This window comes from Eulemur rufifrons, chromosome 16, assembly GCF_041146395.1.
Source record: "Eulemur rufifrons isolate Redbay chromosome 16, OSU_ERuf_1, whole genome shotgun sequence".
Classification (NCBI taxonomy): domain Eukaryota; kingdom Metazoa; phylum Chordata; class Mammalia; order Primates; family Lemuridae; genus Eulemur; species Eulemur rufifrons.
The window spans coordinates 89,285,309-89,303,753 of NC_090998.1; the positions used below are offsets into that span (position 1 = coordinate 89,285,309).

Here is an 18,445-nt window from a genome sequence, read left to right on the forward strand (position 1 = left end):
AATAAAAAGCTCAGGGGGTGGGCTCAACAGCAGAAATGGAGGGGACAAAGGAATGAACCAGGGAACTGGAAGACAGAATAATTTGAACAGAAAGAAAACAGACTGGGAAAAAAAAAAAAAAAAAATGAACAGAGCCCCAGGAACCTGTGGGACTTTTAACACAAAATCTAACATCATGTCACCAAAGTCCTGAAAGAAAAGAAAAAGAGAGTGGGATTGAAAAAGCACTTAAATGGCTGAAAACTTTCCAAATTTGGAAAGAGACATAAGTCTACAGATTCAACAGGCTGAGTAAACCCCAAATAAAGACAAACTTAAGAACTAATTTGAATGACAGTATATTTCTCATCAGAATCCACAGACAACAGAAAGAAGTGGCACAATATTTTCCAAGTGCTATTAAGGGTTGTATACTGAGATCAATGTGTAGCCACCACACTAACCAGGGGGAGTGAGGACATCAGAGCTGCATGGAGGGGGAGGGGCAGTTGTTTCTAACTTGACGTTTTTACATTTAAAACATAAAATGAGTAGAAACACATCTGGTAATTGCCATGTATTCATTTCACCCCTACCCCCATCTGCAGTCACATGGACCCTTTCCCTTGCTCTCCCCTCTTTTAATTTTGAATTTTTCAAACCTATAAAAACAACAAAGAACAAATAATGAACACCCTTATAACTCTGATCTAGATTCACCAGTTATCTTTTAGCCAAATTTCTCTCTCTCTCATACACACACACACTTATCAATTTTTTTGGTTTATGGAGTCACCTCAAAGTAAGTTGCATGTAACATCAGGACATTTTACCCCTAAATTCTTCAGTGTGCATACATGTCCTCAGAATTGAGGACATTCTCTTATATAACTAAGATACTTTATTCACACCTGTGAAAATTAACATTAATGCAATAATCTAATCTAATCTACAGTCCATATTTGAATTTCTTCAATTACCCCCCAAAATGTCTTTTATAACTATTTGGATTTTCCCCCTAATCCAAGACAGAATCAAGAATCATGCACTGGCCAGGCGCAGTGGCTCACGCCTGTAATCCCAATACTCTGGGAGGCCGAGGCAGGAGGATCGCTTGAACTCAGGAGTTTGAGACCAGCCTGAGCAAGAGTGAGACCCTGTCTCTACTAAAAAATAGAAAGAACTTTGGCCCGGCAACTAAAAATATAAAAAATTAGCCGGGCGTAGTGGCATACGCCTGTAGTTTGAGGTTGCTGTGAGCCAGGCTGATGCCACGGCACTCTAGCCCGGGCAACAGAGTGAGACTCTGTCTCAAAAAAAAAAAAAAAAAAAATCATGCACTGCATTCGGTTATTGTTTCCTTAGTCACAATATAGAACAGAACTGCCTTTTTGGTTTTCATGACACTTACTTGTTTTAAGTATCTAAGCCAGTTGTCTTGCACAATGTTCTACATTCTGAATTTGTTTCCTCACAATTAGATTTATGTTAAATATTTTTGGCAAGAAGACTACATAGGTAATATGTATTTATTAATATCAAGAGGCATATGATATCAGGCTGTATAACCACTGATTGTGCTAAAAGTTTGAAAGGTGGCACCAGATCTCTCCATCTTAAAAGGTAGCATTTCCCTGTTTGTAATTTATATGTAATCTGTGGGGTAACATTTTAAGGCCATGTGAAAACCCTGTTCCCCCAAAACCAATTACCTAATGGTTCTAGCACCTATTGATGATCCTTGTCTGAACCGATTTTTGTAAGCTGAAATAGTGAGAATTGCATTTTTACACAATCACTCTAGTAATGATTAGGAGGCCATTTAGAAGAACAAAATGGAGTGACTGCGTGAATGAATGGTTGTGCAATTAACACCCTCAGACAGGGGATCCAGGGAAAATAAGCTAGGGGGAGGAGGACAGAGACTGCTCAGTTTGGACATGCTGAATATGAGGTGATAGTGAGATACTCTATTAAGAAATATCCAGGCCGGGCGCGGTGGCTCACGCCTGTAATCCTAGCACTCTGGGAGGCCGAGGTGGGTGGATCGTTTGAGCTCAGGAGTTCGAGACCAGCCTGAGCAAGAGCGAGACCCCATCTCTACTAAAAATAGAAAGAAATCATATGGACAGCTAAAAATATATATCGAAAAAATTAGCCGGGCATGGTGGTGCATGCCTGTAGTCCCAACTACTCGGGAGGCTGAGACAGGAGGATCCTTTGAGCTCAGGAGTTTGAGGTTGCTGTGAGCTAGGCTGACACCACGGCACTCACTCTAGCCTGGGCAACAAAGTGAGACTCTGTCTCAGAAAAAAAAAAAAAAAAGAAATATCCAAGTGGGGTATATGTGTCTGTGTATCAAAACTTCCTAATACTACGTCTGTGTGTGTGTGTGTGTGTGTGTGTGTGTGTGTTTGTGTAGGAAAGAAAACCTACTAAAGATGACATTATCTAGAGATGATACAATATATGTAGAGACAGAAGAAAACACTCCCAAGGCGGGGAACCTCAGAGAATCCCAGAATTCTAGGATAGGAGATGAGGAAAGCCCAGCAAAGGCATCTGAAGTGGGTCACAGAGGCAGGAGAGTATGAAACAAGGCTGTCATCTGGAGTAAGCTTCATCAAGAAGGGTGTAGGTAGAAAGAGAGAGATGTTAACTAACAGTGAGGAAGTCAGGTAAAATAACGGTTGCAAAGTTTCCAGAGGATTACTATACTTACAACACGGCCTGTGGTCTCAGAGCTATGCCAGTGGGCTGGTAGAGGCAGAAACTTACTGCAACAGATTGAGGAATGAATAGAAGGGAGAAAGTCGAGTCAGAGGTATGTGTCCCTAAGAGGTTAGAGAAGTGCCAAGAGTTTATTACTCACTCAGTCTTTTAACAAATATTTGAGAGTTCATATGTCAAACTCCAATTTGGTGCTGGAATTTCCATGCCTTTGAGGAGCTTACACTCGAGTGAAGACAGACACACGTAAAACAAATAAGCATGTAACCCAGTAGGAGGTAGTATATACTACGAAGAAATGTAAAGCAGGGTATGGGTGATAGAGTGACAGGTGAAGCCATTTTATATGGAGTGGTCAGGGAAAGACTTTCTGACAAGGTAACATTTGAGCAGAGACCTAAAGGAAGGGAGAAAGCCCAATAGCCATGTGGGGAAGAGCCTTCCAGGCAAGGAGAACAGCAAGTGCAAAGGCTTTGAGTGCCAGAGGGACATGAAGGAGGTCAGGGTAGCAGTGCAGAGTGAAGAAAAGACAAGACTGGGTGGTGATGCAGTAAGAGACAAAGCCATAAAAGGCGTTGTAAGATTCTGGATTTTGCTCTGTTCTCAAGGGGCACTAGAGGAAATAAAATGAGGAGAAGAAATAAAGTAGGATGGTGCCTGTGAACCTGGACATTGACAAAGAGGATTCCAAGAGTAACATAAATAAAAAGATTTGCTGCAAACAGTCTCCTTGTTTTCCCTCTGATATCTGCACAATGTGTTAGGAATTATCGTACTTGGGCTTCTTGGTACCTACTACTTTCCATATTTTATAGTTGAGAACTGACTTGCCTGAGATCACTTTCTAATCAACTGCAGAATGAAGACTAGACTCTGGATTCGTCTGATTCTAAAATTCAGATCAGGCAGGAGAGGGAGGGGGGAAGAGATGAGGGAAGAGGAATAGAATAGACACTTCCCTGAACAAGCATCTTCCCTGCCCCCCCTTCCCTCCCCCCGCCAAATCGTGTGATAGTTACAAAAAAAAAGTGATTTTAATCAGATTTTTTACATTTTGCCTTCTTTTCCTGGCTATTCCTTTGGAAATAAAGCTGCCTTGTCATTTTCTCTAACATTAGCAGCTGGACAGGAGGGAGGGCTTCAGATCCAACCTTAGAAAATGTCGAGGGGGCACACATTCTCCTATTCCTTTTCCCTCCTGCCCTCTCTTGAAGGGGCCAAAATAGCAGAAAAGGGAGTCACTGTATAATCAAACTCCATCCAAAGTTTTTTTTTTTTTTTTTTTTTTGAGACAGAGTCTTACTCTGTTGCCCAGGCTAGAGTGCCGTAGCATCAGCCTAGCTCACAGCAACCTCAAACTCCTGGGCTCAACCAATCCTTCTGCCACAGCCTCCCGAGTAGCTGGGACCACAGGCATGTGCCACCATGCCTGGCTAATTTTTTTCTATATATATTTTTAGCTGTCCAGATCATTTCTTTATATTTTTTTTAGTAGAGATAGGGTCTCGCTCTTGCTCAGGCTGGTCTTGAACTCTTGACCTTGAGCAATCCTCCCACCTCGGCCTCCCAAAATGCTAGGATTATAGGTGTGAGCCACCACGCCCGGCCTCCATCCAAAGTTAACTGAGCCTTTTGCCACATTGCCTGGTCCTAGCATAAGAGTTTGTCACACAGCTCTAGGCAGTTTATTGACTTGCCAAAACTGACCACTGACATGGTGCAAGGCCACAAGAGAGGCAAGTGAGTCAGGCTTTTCCCAGCACTGGAGACAGGTTCATAAGTTGTCTGCACCCAGTTATCTTACATGCAGCACACTCATCTATCTTTGAAATCTGCCATCGCTCTTCAATCACGTGGATAAGGCAATTCTCTACTTGAGAACTCCTGGGAGAAGACAATAACAATATTCTACCCCATACTAAAAATGAAAAGGGGGGCGATGTCAACAACCCCTGGCCTAGTGTTTCTTCAAGTGTGGCTCAAGAACCATTTGCATCGGGCTGGGCGTGGTGGCTCACGCCTGTAATCCTAGCACTCCAGGAGACCGAGGCAGGCGGATCGTTTGAGCTCAGGAGTTCGAGACCAGCCTGAGCAAGAGGGAGACCCCATCTCTACTAAAAACAGAAAGAAATTATATGGATAACTAAAAATATATATACAAAAAATTAGCTGGGCATGCTGTAGTCTCAGCTACTCGGGAGGCTGAGGCAGAAGGACTGCTTGAGCCCAGAAGTTGGAGGTTGCTGAGAGCTAGCCTGACACCATGGCACTCTAGCCTGGACAACAGAGTGAGACTCTGTCTCAAAAAAAAAAGAGCCATTTGCATGAAGAACGTCTCTGAAGTACAAGAATCTCTCTGGAATGCAGATTCCTAGGCCTCGAGTATTTTAATCTTTAGTAAGTTCTTTGAGTGATGCTGGTGTCACTAAATCTGAAAACCATTGCTTCCCTAGTCCATAAGACAAAGAAGAGGTGAGAAAGTAAGAATTTTATTTGCTCACTCTCCACCACAGGTGCTGATTAAAAAGTACACTTAGTAAACAAGGACTTAATAAATTTTCTCAACACAGCAGAGGCCGGCTACGTCACCGCTGTGTAAGGGTTAACTCTAACAGGTGGATGGATTTTTCTTAGGGTTCGCCATCCCGGCAGAGTGGAGGCTCTTAACCTGGGACATGCTGTACCAGCTTTAGAGTAACTATAAATCCCTGGAAATTGTGAGCTGAATTTTGGGTGATTGCTGGGGCAACTGGTTAGCAAGAAGATGTGCAAGATTCTCCAAGGAGAATTTACGGCACAAAAGAAATCAAGCACCTCTGATTTAACCAAGGGCTATTATGATGGAAGTGGAAAGATGCTCACTGCCTTCCCATCTCACAAGTAGTAGACATGAGCGGCAACCTGGAAGCAGTTTTACTGGAGGGCTTAAAAGTGATGCATTACTCCCAACTCCACCATCTTTTACCTAACCTCACCAACTATAGGTCCTGATCTGATGCTATTTCAATTTTCAAAGCTGAAATTTTGGTGAAAGCACAGTAGGCTATCATCACAAAATACCCACGTGGACAAGAACCACTATAATCTGTGACCTTCAGGAATTAGTACAGGGTTTGGAGCCAGAAATCCTAGACTGGATCTGCCTGTCTTTCAGTGGCAGTGTGACCCAGGGCAAATCACATGACCCCTCTAAGGTTCAGTATCCTCATCTGCAAAATGCTAACTACAGTACGGGGTGATTATTAGCATGGAAGTGAAAGTGCTTTGCCATCTGCTAGAAGCTATGTTAAGCTTAAGGGAATGTTACTGCTCTTAACTTTTTTTCTGTATCATCTTCCTTCTAAAATAAACAGCATGTGTGTACAGTCAAATGCTGAGAGCCAACTGGGCTTCACTTTCATTTTTTGTCTTTCTGTTTTTAGCTGACACTCTAAAATGCCTACAAAAATATTCTGCAACAAAGAGTTGTGTCAACAGTTCCAGGGACTGACCATGACAGTGAGAACCAAAACTAAGTTCATATGAACCAAAGAAAGAACTTCAGTGGCAGCGTTGCGGAGAAGGGACCACACATTCTGGGGCAAGCAAGGATCCAAACCAACAGTCATAAAACGCTCTTCATACACATCCTGTTTTGGTATGCAGGCTTGCCATATCGGCACCTGGGCTGTCACCCCCACCCAAACCAGCAGGAAGGCCAACTAACAAGAATGAATGTAAGAAGTGGAGACTCAAGGATGCTAAATCTTCTCCTTCCCAGAAGTGCAAACTGCTCCAGAGTCTCCCACGCTTGACTCACTGATGGTAAAAGACGCTCAAGACTGGTTGAGGTGAGCAAACAATCTCGTACAGCTTAAGTGTCAACAGATATAGTGAACTCTAAAAGGTTAAAATATTAGGAGACAGGTATTTTGAACTTGACCTTCCAAGCTTCTCTTTTTGAAGGCCCCATAATCAATATGCCTAAGTGATCTATTTTCACACAAGCTCCAAATCACCTTTGCCCTTCTTCAAATAACATCCTACTATGCTGAAGAACTGTAAATCTTCACCACTATCAGGGGGCCCTTTGGGCATGTGATTCTTTAGGACTTGTATTGTTTGAATAAAATCAGTGAGTAGCACCAACAAGTGACTTTATAACCTTATCTACTTCATTTATTATCTTGAAAAGAAGTTGGCCTTGAATATCTCAGATTCTTCAAGAAGCAATTATTAAATGAAATGTAACACCTACTGTACTTTTTAGATATTAAATTGTATCAAGAATCGTATCAATATCAGGCAGGCCTGGCCTCACTGCCTGCAATCTCAGAGCGCTTTGGGTGGCCAAGGCGGGAGGATTGCGTTAGGCCAGGAGTTCAAGACCAAGTGCAGTGACAGCAAGACCCTGTCTCTACAAAAAATAAAAAAGAATTGCCCAGTTGTGGTGGTACACACCTGTAGTCATAGCTAACTCAGGAGGCTAAGGCAGGAAGATCACTTGAGCCCAGGCTGCAGCGATCCAGCCTAGGCAACAGTAAGGCCCTATCTCTTAAACAAACAAACAAAAAAAAACAACTCATATCAAGAAGACTACTTTCAGTGGTGGATGAAGAGAAATTTCTTAAATGGGTACAATGTACCTTATTTAGGTGATGGGTTCATTAAAACCCCAGACAGACCTCACCACTATAGCAATATGTCCATGTAACAAAATTGCACTTGTATCCCTTAAATTTATACAAACAAAAAAAGAAGATGACTACTTTCCATGGCCTGTTCAAACAGCTCACTGATGGATTCTTTGGATTCAACAATGAATACACTCAGAACATGAACACACAACTGACTCCACAATACTATTTTAGTATTTGTTAACAACTGGCCAAGGAGGCTCTATGCTAGTCATTGATCATTAAGATAGAAATACACCCTACAACAACAGGAAGAGAGATAAGGATGCTGACATCTATCACAAATGCAATATAAAACACCTGGGAGTGATATGCCCTGTTGGTTTTCTCCTGGGATAAAAGAGAAGATTACTGAGGCCGCATGCCTAACACAATTTTCTCTCAGCTTCAAATCTAGGAATCAGGTTAGCCTCACTCCGGGAGCACGTTTCCCTATGGTGTTTATCAAATGCCATTTAAACCAGGGATTCAACTACAGTTAAATGGTCACATTCCTGTGGTGAAGATAAACCATCTCATGAAGGAGGTGGGGGGGGGGGAAGGGAGGGGAAACTATCTCTTTCATCCAAAGATATCTCTATATCTGAAAGAGCCAAATGGGTCACACCAACATGCCCTGCAATTGAGCTGAGGGATACCTAGGGTGGGGACCAGACTGGGGTAGTGGGCCAACTGTGGGGCTTGGGGGAAGCTTTTTCCGAGCTCCTACTGGTTGGATCTTGCCCAAACTTCTTTGGCTCACAGGCAGCAATTCAGAGACACACAGAGCTTCTAGCAACTTCCAAATGGACTGGAACAAATAGGAGATGATCAACCCCAGAGAGACCAGGATCTACCCTCACCCTAGCCCCCACCCCAAACTCACTCATCTATGAAGTATCCTTTGGGACATAATGTCCCTGATAATGTAACACTTCACTTAAAAGCAAACAAATGACATTTCCTTAAAACCTACAATTTTATAAGGAAAAAAGGGAGGGGGCAGATCACTCTCAAACCAGACCCTCATCTGGCCTGGAAGCAATGCTGTGTCCTCACGGGTAAACATTTCTGTCTCTTGGCAAGTTGCCTAGAAATTAAAAAACATTATTTCTAACACAACAATGTGGTATTTTTTGTTTTGTTTTGGCTTGGTTTCGTTTTAAGAGAAAGAGGTTAAAAAGAAACATCCACTACCAGAGAGCAGGCAAGCTAATAAAATGATAGTCCTACTAATATATGACCAAATGGTGAATGATTTTAACAGAGTACCAAGTTGGGCTAGTGGTTCTTTAACTTTTAACAATTTATAGCAAATACTTTTTAATCCACTGGTAGGAAGGAAAGTAAAATTAAGAAGGATTTTATTTATTAAAAATAGTTCTTCTTCCTAAACCCTAGTTTTGACAGATCTTAATTAGATAGATATATATTAAAAACCACTTTCAGATTCACAAGATGGTAGGCCCAAGCTAATGTTCTTCTCATTCTTAAATGAGAACAATAATGCCTACATCTGTTCTCCAAACCAACTGTGTGGTAAGTTACCACTCTGTGGGTAATCCGAGAGATGGGCTGTTACCCCAGTTTTATAACAATGGAAGTTGAGTTCAGCAAAGTTATTGAGTTGCCTAAAGTTATCTAATTCCTAAGTAGCAGAGTAAGGTGTAAAACTCCACTAATACAATAGCCACTAACCACATGGGACTATTTAAATTTAAATTAATATTAAATTAAAAATTTAGTTCAACTCAAACGTGCCACATTTTAAGTGCCCCACAGCACATGTAGCTAGTGGCTAGTGTTATAGAATATTTCTATCATTGAATAAAGTGCTATTGGACAGGGCTGATCTAGAAGGTAGTTCTTTTGAATTCATAGTAATTTGGCAAAAAGATTTCACAGTATCCCAGTATTTAATAAAGATGGCCTAATAGTGACAATATTAAATCATACCCCCTTTCTTATTACAAGAAACTCTGAAACTTCAGGAGGTTGGTTTATCTTCCCAAGGGTTATAAAAACTAAAAACCTAAAAATTATACATAATTTTTAGCAGGGGGTATATGGGAAATTTCTGTATCTTCTGCTCAATTTTGCTGTGAACCTAGAACTTCTCTAAAAAATAAAGCCTATTTTTTAAAGATTTAGGGGGTTTTGCTCATTTTATATCTTTATTACATTATCACTGCTGTTAATATATCTGCTCAGTCTATCATAAAAGAAATTGTAGTCTCTCTATTTTCTGATTTCTATTATCATCTCTGCACAAACTGCAATAGCCTAGGGTATTAGATTCTGTGTATTAGTTAAATCTCATTTGTGATTGATGACCTATCCTTTTTTTTTAATTTAGTTTTAAGAGAGCTTTACCAAAATGGATTTGATTCACATGTACTCAGGAAAAAGAATTTTGAAACTTAGGTTATACCTTTTGGTGAAGAATAATGTAAGTAATGATTTTCAAGTTATGAATAACAAAAACACTATTAAGGAAGAATTTTAGCTTCAGAGGAAAAGGGATGGATCACAGTGATCAACCCTGACACTTCCAAACATTAAAAATCTTTTGTCGGAGGTAAGAAGAAATTTCTTAATTCTGTTCTGGATGCACAGAAATGCCATTTAAAATGAAAAAAACCAAGCTCACTGAAGAAGGCAGAGCATAATTATTTCTTCATGTGCCTGCCAAGATATCAAAGTTTTTCTACTACTTGCACATGGGGAAAATGAATGATTTGAGGTTAACTGTAGCACTAGAAACATGTTACTGCATGCTTTTTTTCAAGGATTCTCAATGAAATAACAAAAGGCTGAGAAGGAAGAGACAAACAGGATTCTCTCACATCCAGAAAGATTACAGGAGACTTATTCCTCATTTGTCTGGGTCAGGAGAACTTCCATGTTTTCCTTTAAAAGGTTATTTCTCTGCAACAGCTCTCACTGCCAAAACATTTTTCTTAATTTTCACCTTAACCTTATGACCTTGTACACCTTTAAATGTCAAAGAGAAAGGCTGCGGGGGAAGCTTTGTTTGAGAACAGAGTGTACCACATGTGATCCTTCTCCGTGATCTTTCTCCTCTGAGAGTCATCATCCTGGATACAGCAGCATTCCTGGTCTTAACCCTTGGACTTGAAGACTAGCTCCCTATCTGTGCCATCCTCCCTCTCACTCAAGACATGCAGAAGCTTCAGATATCATTAGTGAAAGTTTAGGGCCCAGACTATGTGAGCCTCTGTATGCAGTCGAGTTTAAGTGGAGTTGAATTCGAAACATATGTTTACACAGTGAGAATAAAGGATACTGGGAAATGATTCTGTTCAACTGCTATCCCCTACAGTTAAGATGCCATGAACAGAGCATATCAAACAAGCAGGAAAGAAAGAGCTATGTGAGAAATGGGGAACTCTTTAATCCTCTAAACCTGTGGTCCCCAACCCCTGGGCCGCAGACCAGTACTGGTCCGTGGCCTGTTAGAGACTGGGCTGCAGAGCTCTGCTTCCCCCCTCCTCTGCCCATGGAAAAATTGTCTTCCATGAAACTTAGGAACCAGGGGGCCACACAGCAACAGGTGAGTGGCGACTGAGGAAGCCTATTTACAGCCACTCCTCATCGCTCGACTCACCACCTGAGCTCCGCCTCCCCTGCCCACTAGAAAAACCATCTTCCATTAAACTGGTCCCTGGTGCCAAAAAGGTTGGGGACTACTGCTCTAAACTTTATGGAAAGTCCACAACCCTGAATGATATACAGACTTTGAATAATATACAGAAACGTGAACAACCCTGAAGGGAAGGGAGCACTGAAGCACATTGAGTCCTACAGATATGATGTCAGTACTGACAGCCAGTCCTACATGGCAACCGTGTGCGAGTGTTCTGGGAAATGAGGTGGATGGGTTTTTTTCCTTCCCAGAGCTAGAAAAGACTGGAATGAGAAGAATTTGATAAAAGGTACAAACCAGAAATGATGACACAAAATATAACCATGTCTATATTGTTTTGTTTTGTTTGTTTGTTTGTTGTTTGGTTTTGTGTTTGGTTTTTTTTTTTTTTTTTTTGAGACAGAGTCTCGCTCTATTGCCGGGGCTAGAGTGCCATGGTGTTGGCCTAGCTCACAGCAACCTCAAACTCCTGGGCTCAAGGGATCCTCCTGCTTCAGCCTCCCAAGTAGCTGGGACTACAGGCATGCGCCACTATGCCCGGCTAATTTTTTCTATATATATTTCTAGCTGTCCAGATCATTTCTTTCTATTTTTAGTAGAGACGGGGTCTCGCTCTTGCTCAGGCTGGTCTCAAACTCCTGACCTTGAGCGATCATCCCGCCTCGGCCTCCCAGAGTGCTAGGATTACAGGCATGAGCCACCATGCCCAGCCCGACTATATTGTTTTTTTCCCTAGCTTGAAGGCCCTGCCTACCTCCTAAGTTGTACAACAAACTTAAATATTAATATAAGGGCTCTTTTCAGAAACTCCTCAGGCCCACAGAATGGGAATGGAAGAAAGCACTTCAAATGAGATGTGACTTTTTCAGGTCTCCAAATCTTCAAATATGCTATTTATGATTTTTCCCCAGCACTCTTCACATTTTCTTTAAGACATGGAGTTGAGGCTAGTGGAAGACAGCAGGGTGAAGGGGTGTCAGGGAGTGCTGAAAATTACAACAGGAGTGATGGGACACAGGGTGGTGATGAGACAGGGTCACTCACCTGTAGTGGGGCTGGCAAAAAAAATGAGCCTCATCTATCCATGTATCAACAGGTACATGGATGAGCAAGGAATTCACACTTGAAAATACTCCTAGGCCTCAACATTCTCTTTCAGAATCTAAGAGTTTACAACCTACTGCTTTCACCAGAAAACGAGAAAAATAAGATTGTGTCCATAGCTGAAGGCGGGTAGCCCATGGTAGATGGGAAAATGCAATATTCTCATAGAAGCAGGTCATTTCTTTCCTACAGGAAAGGCAATTATTCTCTCTTCACAAATACAGAGAACAGCCCAAAGTATACAATTAGATATTCAGAACAATTTTAGAATCTGGGCTTCTGACAGAATGGAAGCATTTCAAATTCTGTGCTCAGAATTCCTACAGGTTTAAAACAGACTGGTCTCAGTTTCTGTCTGTCTGTCTTTCTCTCTCATACACACAACCATGCATGTACTTTACAACTGGCTGTCTTCATTCATTCAGCACCAGGCACTGAGGACAGAAATATAATTAAGATACTTTCTCAAGGAGTTCGTGGTCTAGTTAGAAGTACAGGCATATAAGCAGATAACTACAATAAACTGAAGCATCATTTGTCTTAACAACATGGAATACTATAAAAAATGCTAAGCAAGGAGACTGTAATTGATAAATACTATTAAATGACAATCTCCATTAGTTCCTGTTATTAAATGAAAGACAAGAACAAGAATGAAAGACACTCACCCTGTGCATGGCTTTTAGATCCTGAACATACTACAAATCCTGAGAAGTAGCATTATGCTCTCAGAACTAGTACTGTAATTACAGTCAGCATTCAACTGCTTTTTATTTTGTGTATGGGTAAATTTTGGCTACCCAAATTGTGGTTGTTCAATGTCTTGAAGGTAGGTACCCTGCCTCTTATTTCTTTAATCTTTATAACATCCAAGACTCCCCTGGGCACAAAGTAGACACTAAATACATGATGTCCTTGGTGAAAGGACATCTTGACCGTCTTCACTTACCCCACATTCCCCCTCCACTATGCTCTGCCACGTTGGCTTCCTTGGTGCTCTTTAAACACGTCAAGCTCTCACCTGCACCGGGCCCTTAGGCTTTTTTTCCTCCCTTGAGCCCTCTCCCTGCTTTCTGAATGGCTAACCTCCATCTCATCCTTTAGATCTCAGCTCAAATATTTCCTCCTCAGGGAGGTCTTCCTTAACCATCTTATCCCTATTACTTGTTAACACACCAACCAGTTCATTTACTTGACAGCATTTACCATGCTCTGAAATTATCTTATTTATTTGCCTCCTTGTTTATTACCAGTCCTGCCCTTCTAAATATAAATCTGACAGCAGGAACCAGATTTATCTTGCTGTATCAACTGGCACATATTAGGTACTCAAATATTCTGAATGAATGAGTGAATGAAAGGAAAATATGGTGGCAATAGGTCAGCAGGTATTGAGTTAAGGTGAAAAGACATCAGTTCTCCCATTATAAAGCCACAAGTAGTTGTAAGACTTCTTTTTTTTTTAACTTTATTAGAGCATATTCAACTGGTGATAACATACAAACAGAAAAGAGGGAGAGCCTATGTTCTCTGATAATGACTTAAAAAAGAAATGTCAGAAAGAGCAGTATCTTGTTGGCTCTAGCTTCTACTCCCTTTATAATGCTGTTAGTATTAAAAGCACATTTTCTTACTTCTAACAGATTCCAAGGTTTGGTTTCATTTCTCCCCTAAGGGATGCAGTTCTGCACATACTGAGCCCAGCACTGTGAACTACTCCACTCAGCCATGCTCACACGCGTGCCAGCCTCAGGGTATTTGAGGACCTCACTCTAAAGAAAACTGTGGTTGATTCAAAATGCCAGATGGTAAAGAGGTTTCTCTTCCTAAGAACCTGAACACAAAGGCAAAGCATATAAAAGAAGTGGGTTCTTCCTCACAATACCACACCCTTCAGCTCAAGATCTGCCCCTCCTATAAATGGAAGTGTACAGGGTTTGGCAACCCTTTTAAAGGTGCAGTTCCAAAGCTAAGTATGATTCAATGGCAAGCGTTAAACCTAATGTTTGTTTCACTGAACTTGATCAATTAGTTATCTTAACTATTTAGCAATTGAGAGTCCCTAAACTTGGAAAAGCACAAGACAGAAAAGAATGGAAAACAAAAACTGTAGCCCTTGTTTTACATTAGGTATTTCCCATGGCATACTGGGTACACACAACCATGTCCTAAAAGCAACTCTATCTATCAAGTGCTGAGAGAGAGAGAGAGGCACTTACGCGGCATGATCCCTTGGCTCACCAGTTCTTCCCGGGTCCGGCGCTGCTGGAGCTTCAACTGCAGCACTGCAGGGCAGCAAAGAGAAAGGACAGATGAAGGATCAGTAGAGTATTCCACCTCAAAAGACACATTTTCAAATGTGTCTTAAAAACAGAAAAATGTAGTGTTAAAGAAGGATCCCCTTGAATTGCGACTGTCTGTAATTGCAGAAGTGGCCTGATACAGCAGGGTTTCCGTATTCTGCTGTGGGCGGCAAGAGGAAGTTGCGAAGGGTCTTGCAGGGCGATAACAATCCACAAAGTACCAGAGTCTTGCCTCTTGCTCAAAACCTCCTACAACAGCGGGTCCTCCTCCTAAGACTGAAAAACACCAATTCGAAACTCAAAGAAAATATCATAATGGGGACCACCATCCAGCAGAAAAAGCTTTCCAGACACTCTACACTTTGTTAGGAAATGTTTACCACCATGAGCATAATGAATGAAACAGCTACTCACAGAGATCAGGAAGTATTGGTTGTTTGTATACTCTTTTGTATCTAAAAATTATAGCGATTTCACCAAGCAATGCAGTTTTCTAGACTAGAAAATATTTTACCATTAATATACCTCTTTTCTTCTTCTTCCTCTTCATTTAGAGCCTTTTTCTGTTGAGGTAAAACAACCAAGCAAGATGACTCAAAGCACATCCGGACCAGCAAGAGAATGACGGGTATTTCTCCTGTTTCTACTCTGGCAACACTGCTTAATCAAACAACTTAATAAGGATTTTTTTTTTTTAAGTTAAAAATAAATCATCTCTATTTCAAAAGCCAATGAAACCAAATGGGTGTTACAACCATACAGGATGCAGAATGACGATGGCACAGCTGTCATTCAGAGACTAAGTGAGAAAATGTTCAGAGAAGGAGGGTTAGGAGGGTCCCATAGGCAAAGGAAAGTCTCCTTACATAGTAAGTCTTCTATTGTAGGGGCCCTGCAAGTCACATCTGAGGGAAACCTGCGTCTATTGGGAATCATACTGTTTTAATATCTGACTTTTCCATCCACAGAGCAGATTTTAGGGAGGCCTCCAAGAATGACAAAACCATAACTAGGGCTCCTGCTTATATCTCAAATTCAAGAGATCCAAAGTAGAATTTGTTTTTCTCCTAAAAACCTAATCGCTTCCCATATCCTTTTTAATGGTATCACTATCCTCTCTAGAACTAACATCAAAATGTTTTAGCCAACTTTAATTCCACCTCCTCAGTCCTCTCTTACCAGTTGTACCTCACCCCACTTTCCCCTGCTACAGTGGTAGCTCCCTGGTGTGTCCTTACCTGTGCTATGTCTCTCTCATTCTAAGTCATCCCCATCAAAGTTGTCTAGTTACTCTTATTCAAGTACCATGAACTTTCTGCCCTCTTTATCTGAACTGCCAACTCATCCCCCAGCATTCAGAATTACCCTAGACCTCCTATAAGCTACCTTTTACGTGTTCTAAAAAGGATAATAATATTCTGCCCTGCATAATAGTTACCCCCTGAACATATCTTATCTCTCCTACCAGTTTATAAAGTTCTAGAGAGCAGGGAATATATCTTTTTGATAAATGCCCCCCCATGGCACTTAATATATGTAAGCTTTTTCTTTTTTTTTAGACAGAGTCTCACTCTGTTGCCCAGGCTAGAGTGCCGTGGCACAGCCTAGCTCACAACCTCAAACTCCCAGGCTCAAATGATCCTCCTGCCTCAGCCTCCCAAGTAGCTGGGACTACAGGCATGTGCCACCATGCCCGGCTAATTTTTTCTATATATATTTTTAGTTGTCCATATAATTTCTTTTTCTTTTTCTTTTTTTTTTTTTAGTGGAGACGGGGTCTCGCTCTTGCTCAGGCTGGTCTCCAACTCCTGAGCTCAAATGATCCGCCCGCCTCGGCCTCCCAGAGTGCTAGGATTACAGGCATGAGCCACTGCACCTGGCCATATGTAGGCATTTAATAATTGTTTCTTGAACTGGATCTCAACTCCATTGACTGGGTGATATATATAGTCTGAGAAATCTAACCAAGAGGTTATTATTTTACAAATTAACATCGTTAAAAACAAAGCCTTGGAAAATTAAATGATAAAAACAGCAACAGCTACACTAGTAGCTGACATTTATTGAGCATGTACTCTGTGCTAGAGTACTGTTCTACATACTTTTAACTCATTTAATCTTCATAACATCTATATGAAGACAGATATTATTAATCCTATTTTACAGATAAGGGGAGTGACGCCCAGGGGGATTAAGTAATTTACCTAAGGTAATCTCACTAACAAGAGGTAGAAGAGGATTTGGACCCAAGCGTTCTGATTCTAGAAGCTGGGCTCCTTAGTTTACTTCTTCAATATCTTCTGGAAGCCTGCTCTGCTGAGGTGATAGGCATGGAGTGTGATCACCTGGGCTCATTCTCTGGTGAGACAGAAAAAAGGGCTAAGGAAAATGGATGGTTCAGACCAGGGTCAAAGGAGTTGAGATGACCAACTTCAGTAAACCAATTTAATCTAGGAACTTGATCTCAAAATAAATCATAACCACAGATCAGCAACAATAATTACATTGATAAAATACAAATAGTAATAGTTAAGAGCACTGAGTGTATTACTATGTGTCAGGCCCTGTGTTAAATTATTGACATGCTTTTAACTAATTTAATCCTTTAAGAAAAAGCCCTGTGAGGATGGTGCAACTATTATCTCCATTTTGCCAATGAGAAAACTAAGGATTAGAACTTTAAAATTTGCCTTCTGTCACACAGCTCAAAAGTGGTGGAACTAGGATTTATACCCAGGTCTCTGTTACTCTAAAGTGTGGGCACTTCAAAGTATGAATGCAATACATCTCTCCATAGGGAAGAAAAGGGAGGGCCAAGGCTCACTGTAAGATAAACTATGAGAAAACGATTAAATATAACAAATTAATTTTATTTCAGAGAATAGGGAAACTGTAATTCAATAAATCTGAACACTTCAAAGAAATAATAATTAATGAAAGCATTTGCTATTATCCAAAAATAATTTTGAAATATAAATCAGTAGCCCTCTTAAGTAAACTATATACAGATAGGACCATAAGGGATATAATGCAAACTTCTTGATTAAAAAACTTCTTGGCCGGGCGCGGTGGCTCACGCCTGTAATCCTAGCACTCTGGGAGGCCGAGGTGGGCGGATCGTTTGAGCTCAGGAGTTCGAGACCAGCCTGAGCAAGAGCGAGACCCCATCTCTACTAAAAATAGAAAGAAATTATATGGACAGCTAAAAATATATATAGAAAAAAAATTAGCCGGGCATGGTGGTGCATGCCTGTAGTCCCAGCTACTCGGGAGGCTGAGACAGGAGGATCGCTTGAGCTCAGGAGTTTGAGGTTGCTGTGAGCTAGGCTAACGCCATGGCACTCACTCTAGCCTGGGCAACAGAGTGAGACTCTGTCTCAAAAAAAAAAAAAAAAAAAAACTTCTTCCTTCATGAAAACAAAAATGTAAGTCTATGAAAGCTAACACATGTGTTCTTTAATAAATTTCTGATTCAAGTTTCTTATGGAGAGCACAGTAAAAGACCTATGTATTCAGTTTTTATATATACATATACATACAAACGCATGCACACACATATATGCATACAGTAAATATGTATATTGTGTATATATACATCTATTTATACACAGACCTATATATACACATATGCACAGTTCTAGTTCAAAGAAGGCTTATCTAATTAAACCTTTTTCATCTCTAAAACTAAAGTCCAGTTATCTGAAAACTCTGTCTCGTCCCTCCCAGAAGTTAAAACTCTGAACTCTGCTTATCTAAAACCTGACCAAGTTCCCTACTCAAATAATGGAATTTACCCTGTATCACTATTATCTTGGTTATTGTAACAACCTTATTGTAGGTATGTGTTGTTTTATACACTGCATAACCCTCTCCTGCTAACTCTAACAATGTTTACAAGAAGGGGAAAAAAGACCAAAGCAGTAAACTCAGAATTATGGCACCCAACATATATTTCATTTTATTTTGTAATTTATCTGCTTAGCTGTGTAGATTTATAGTGATCCTTC

General features: G+C 40.8%; 1 protein-coding gene across 4 annotated transcripts in view; it reads right to left on the minus strand.

Moving 5' to 3' along the window:
• The window catches only part of MRTFA (myocardin related transcription factor A), a 186,940-nt gene that overhangs the window by 30,855 nt on the left and 137,640 nt on the right, over positions 1–18,445 (minus strand). For all 4 annotated transcript variants that reach the window (XM_069489875.1, XM_069489874.1, XM_069489873.1 and 1 more), the window contains one exon: positions 14,355–14,420. In XM_069489875.1, coding sequence (XP_069345976.1) covers positions 14,355–14,361 — 7 coding nt within the window. In that variant the 5' untranslated portion in view covers positions 14,362–14,420. The remainder of the gene's footprint in view (positions 1–14,354; positions 14,421–18,445) is intronic.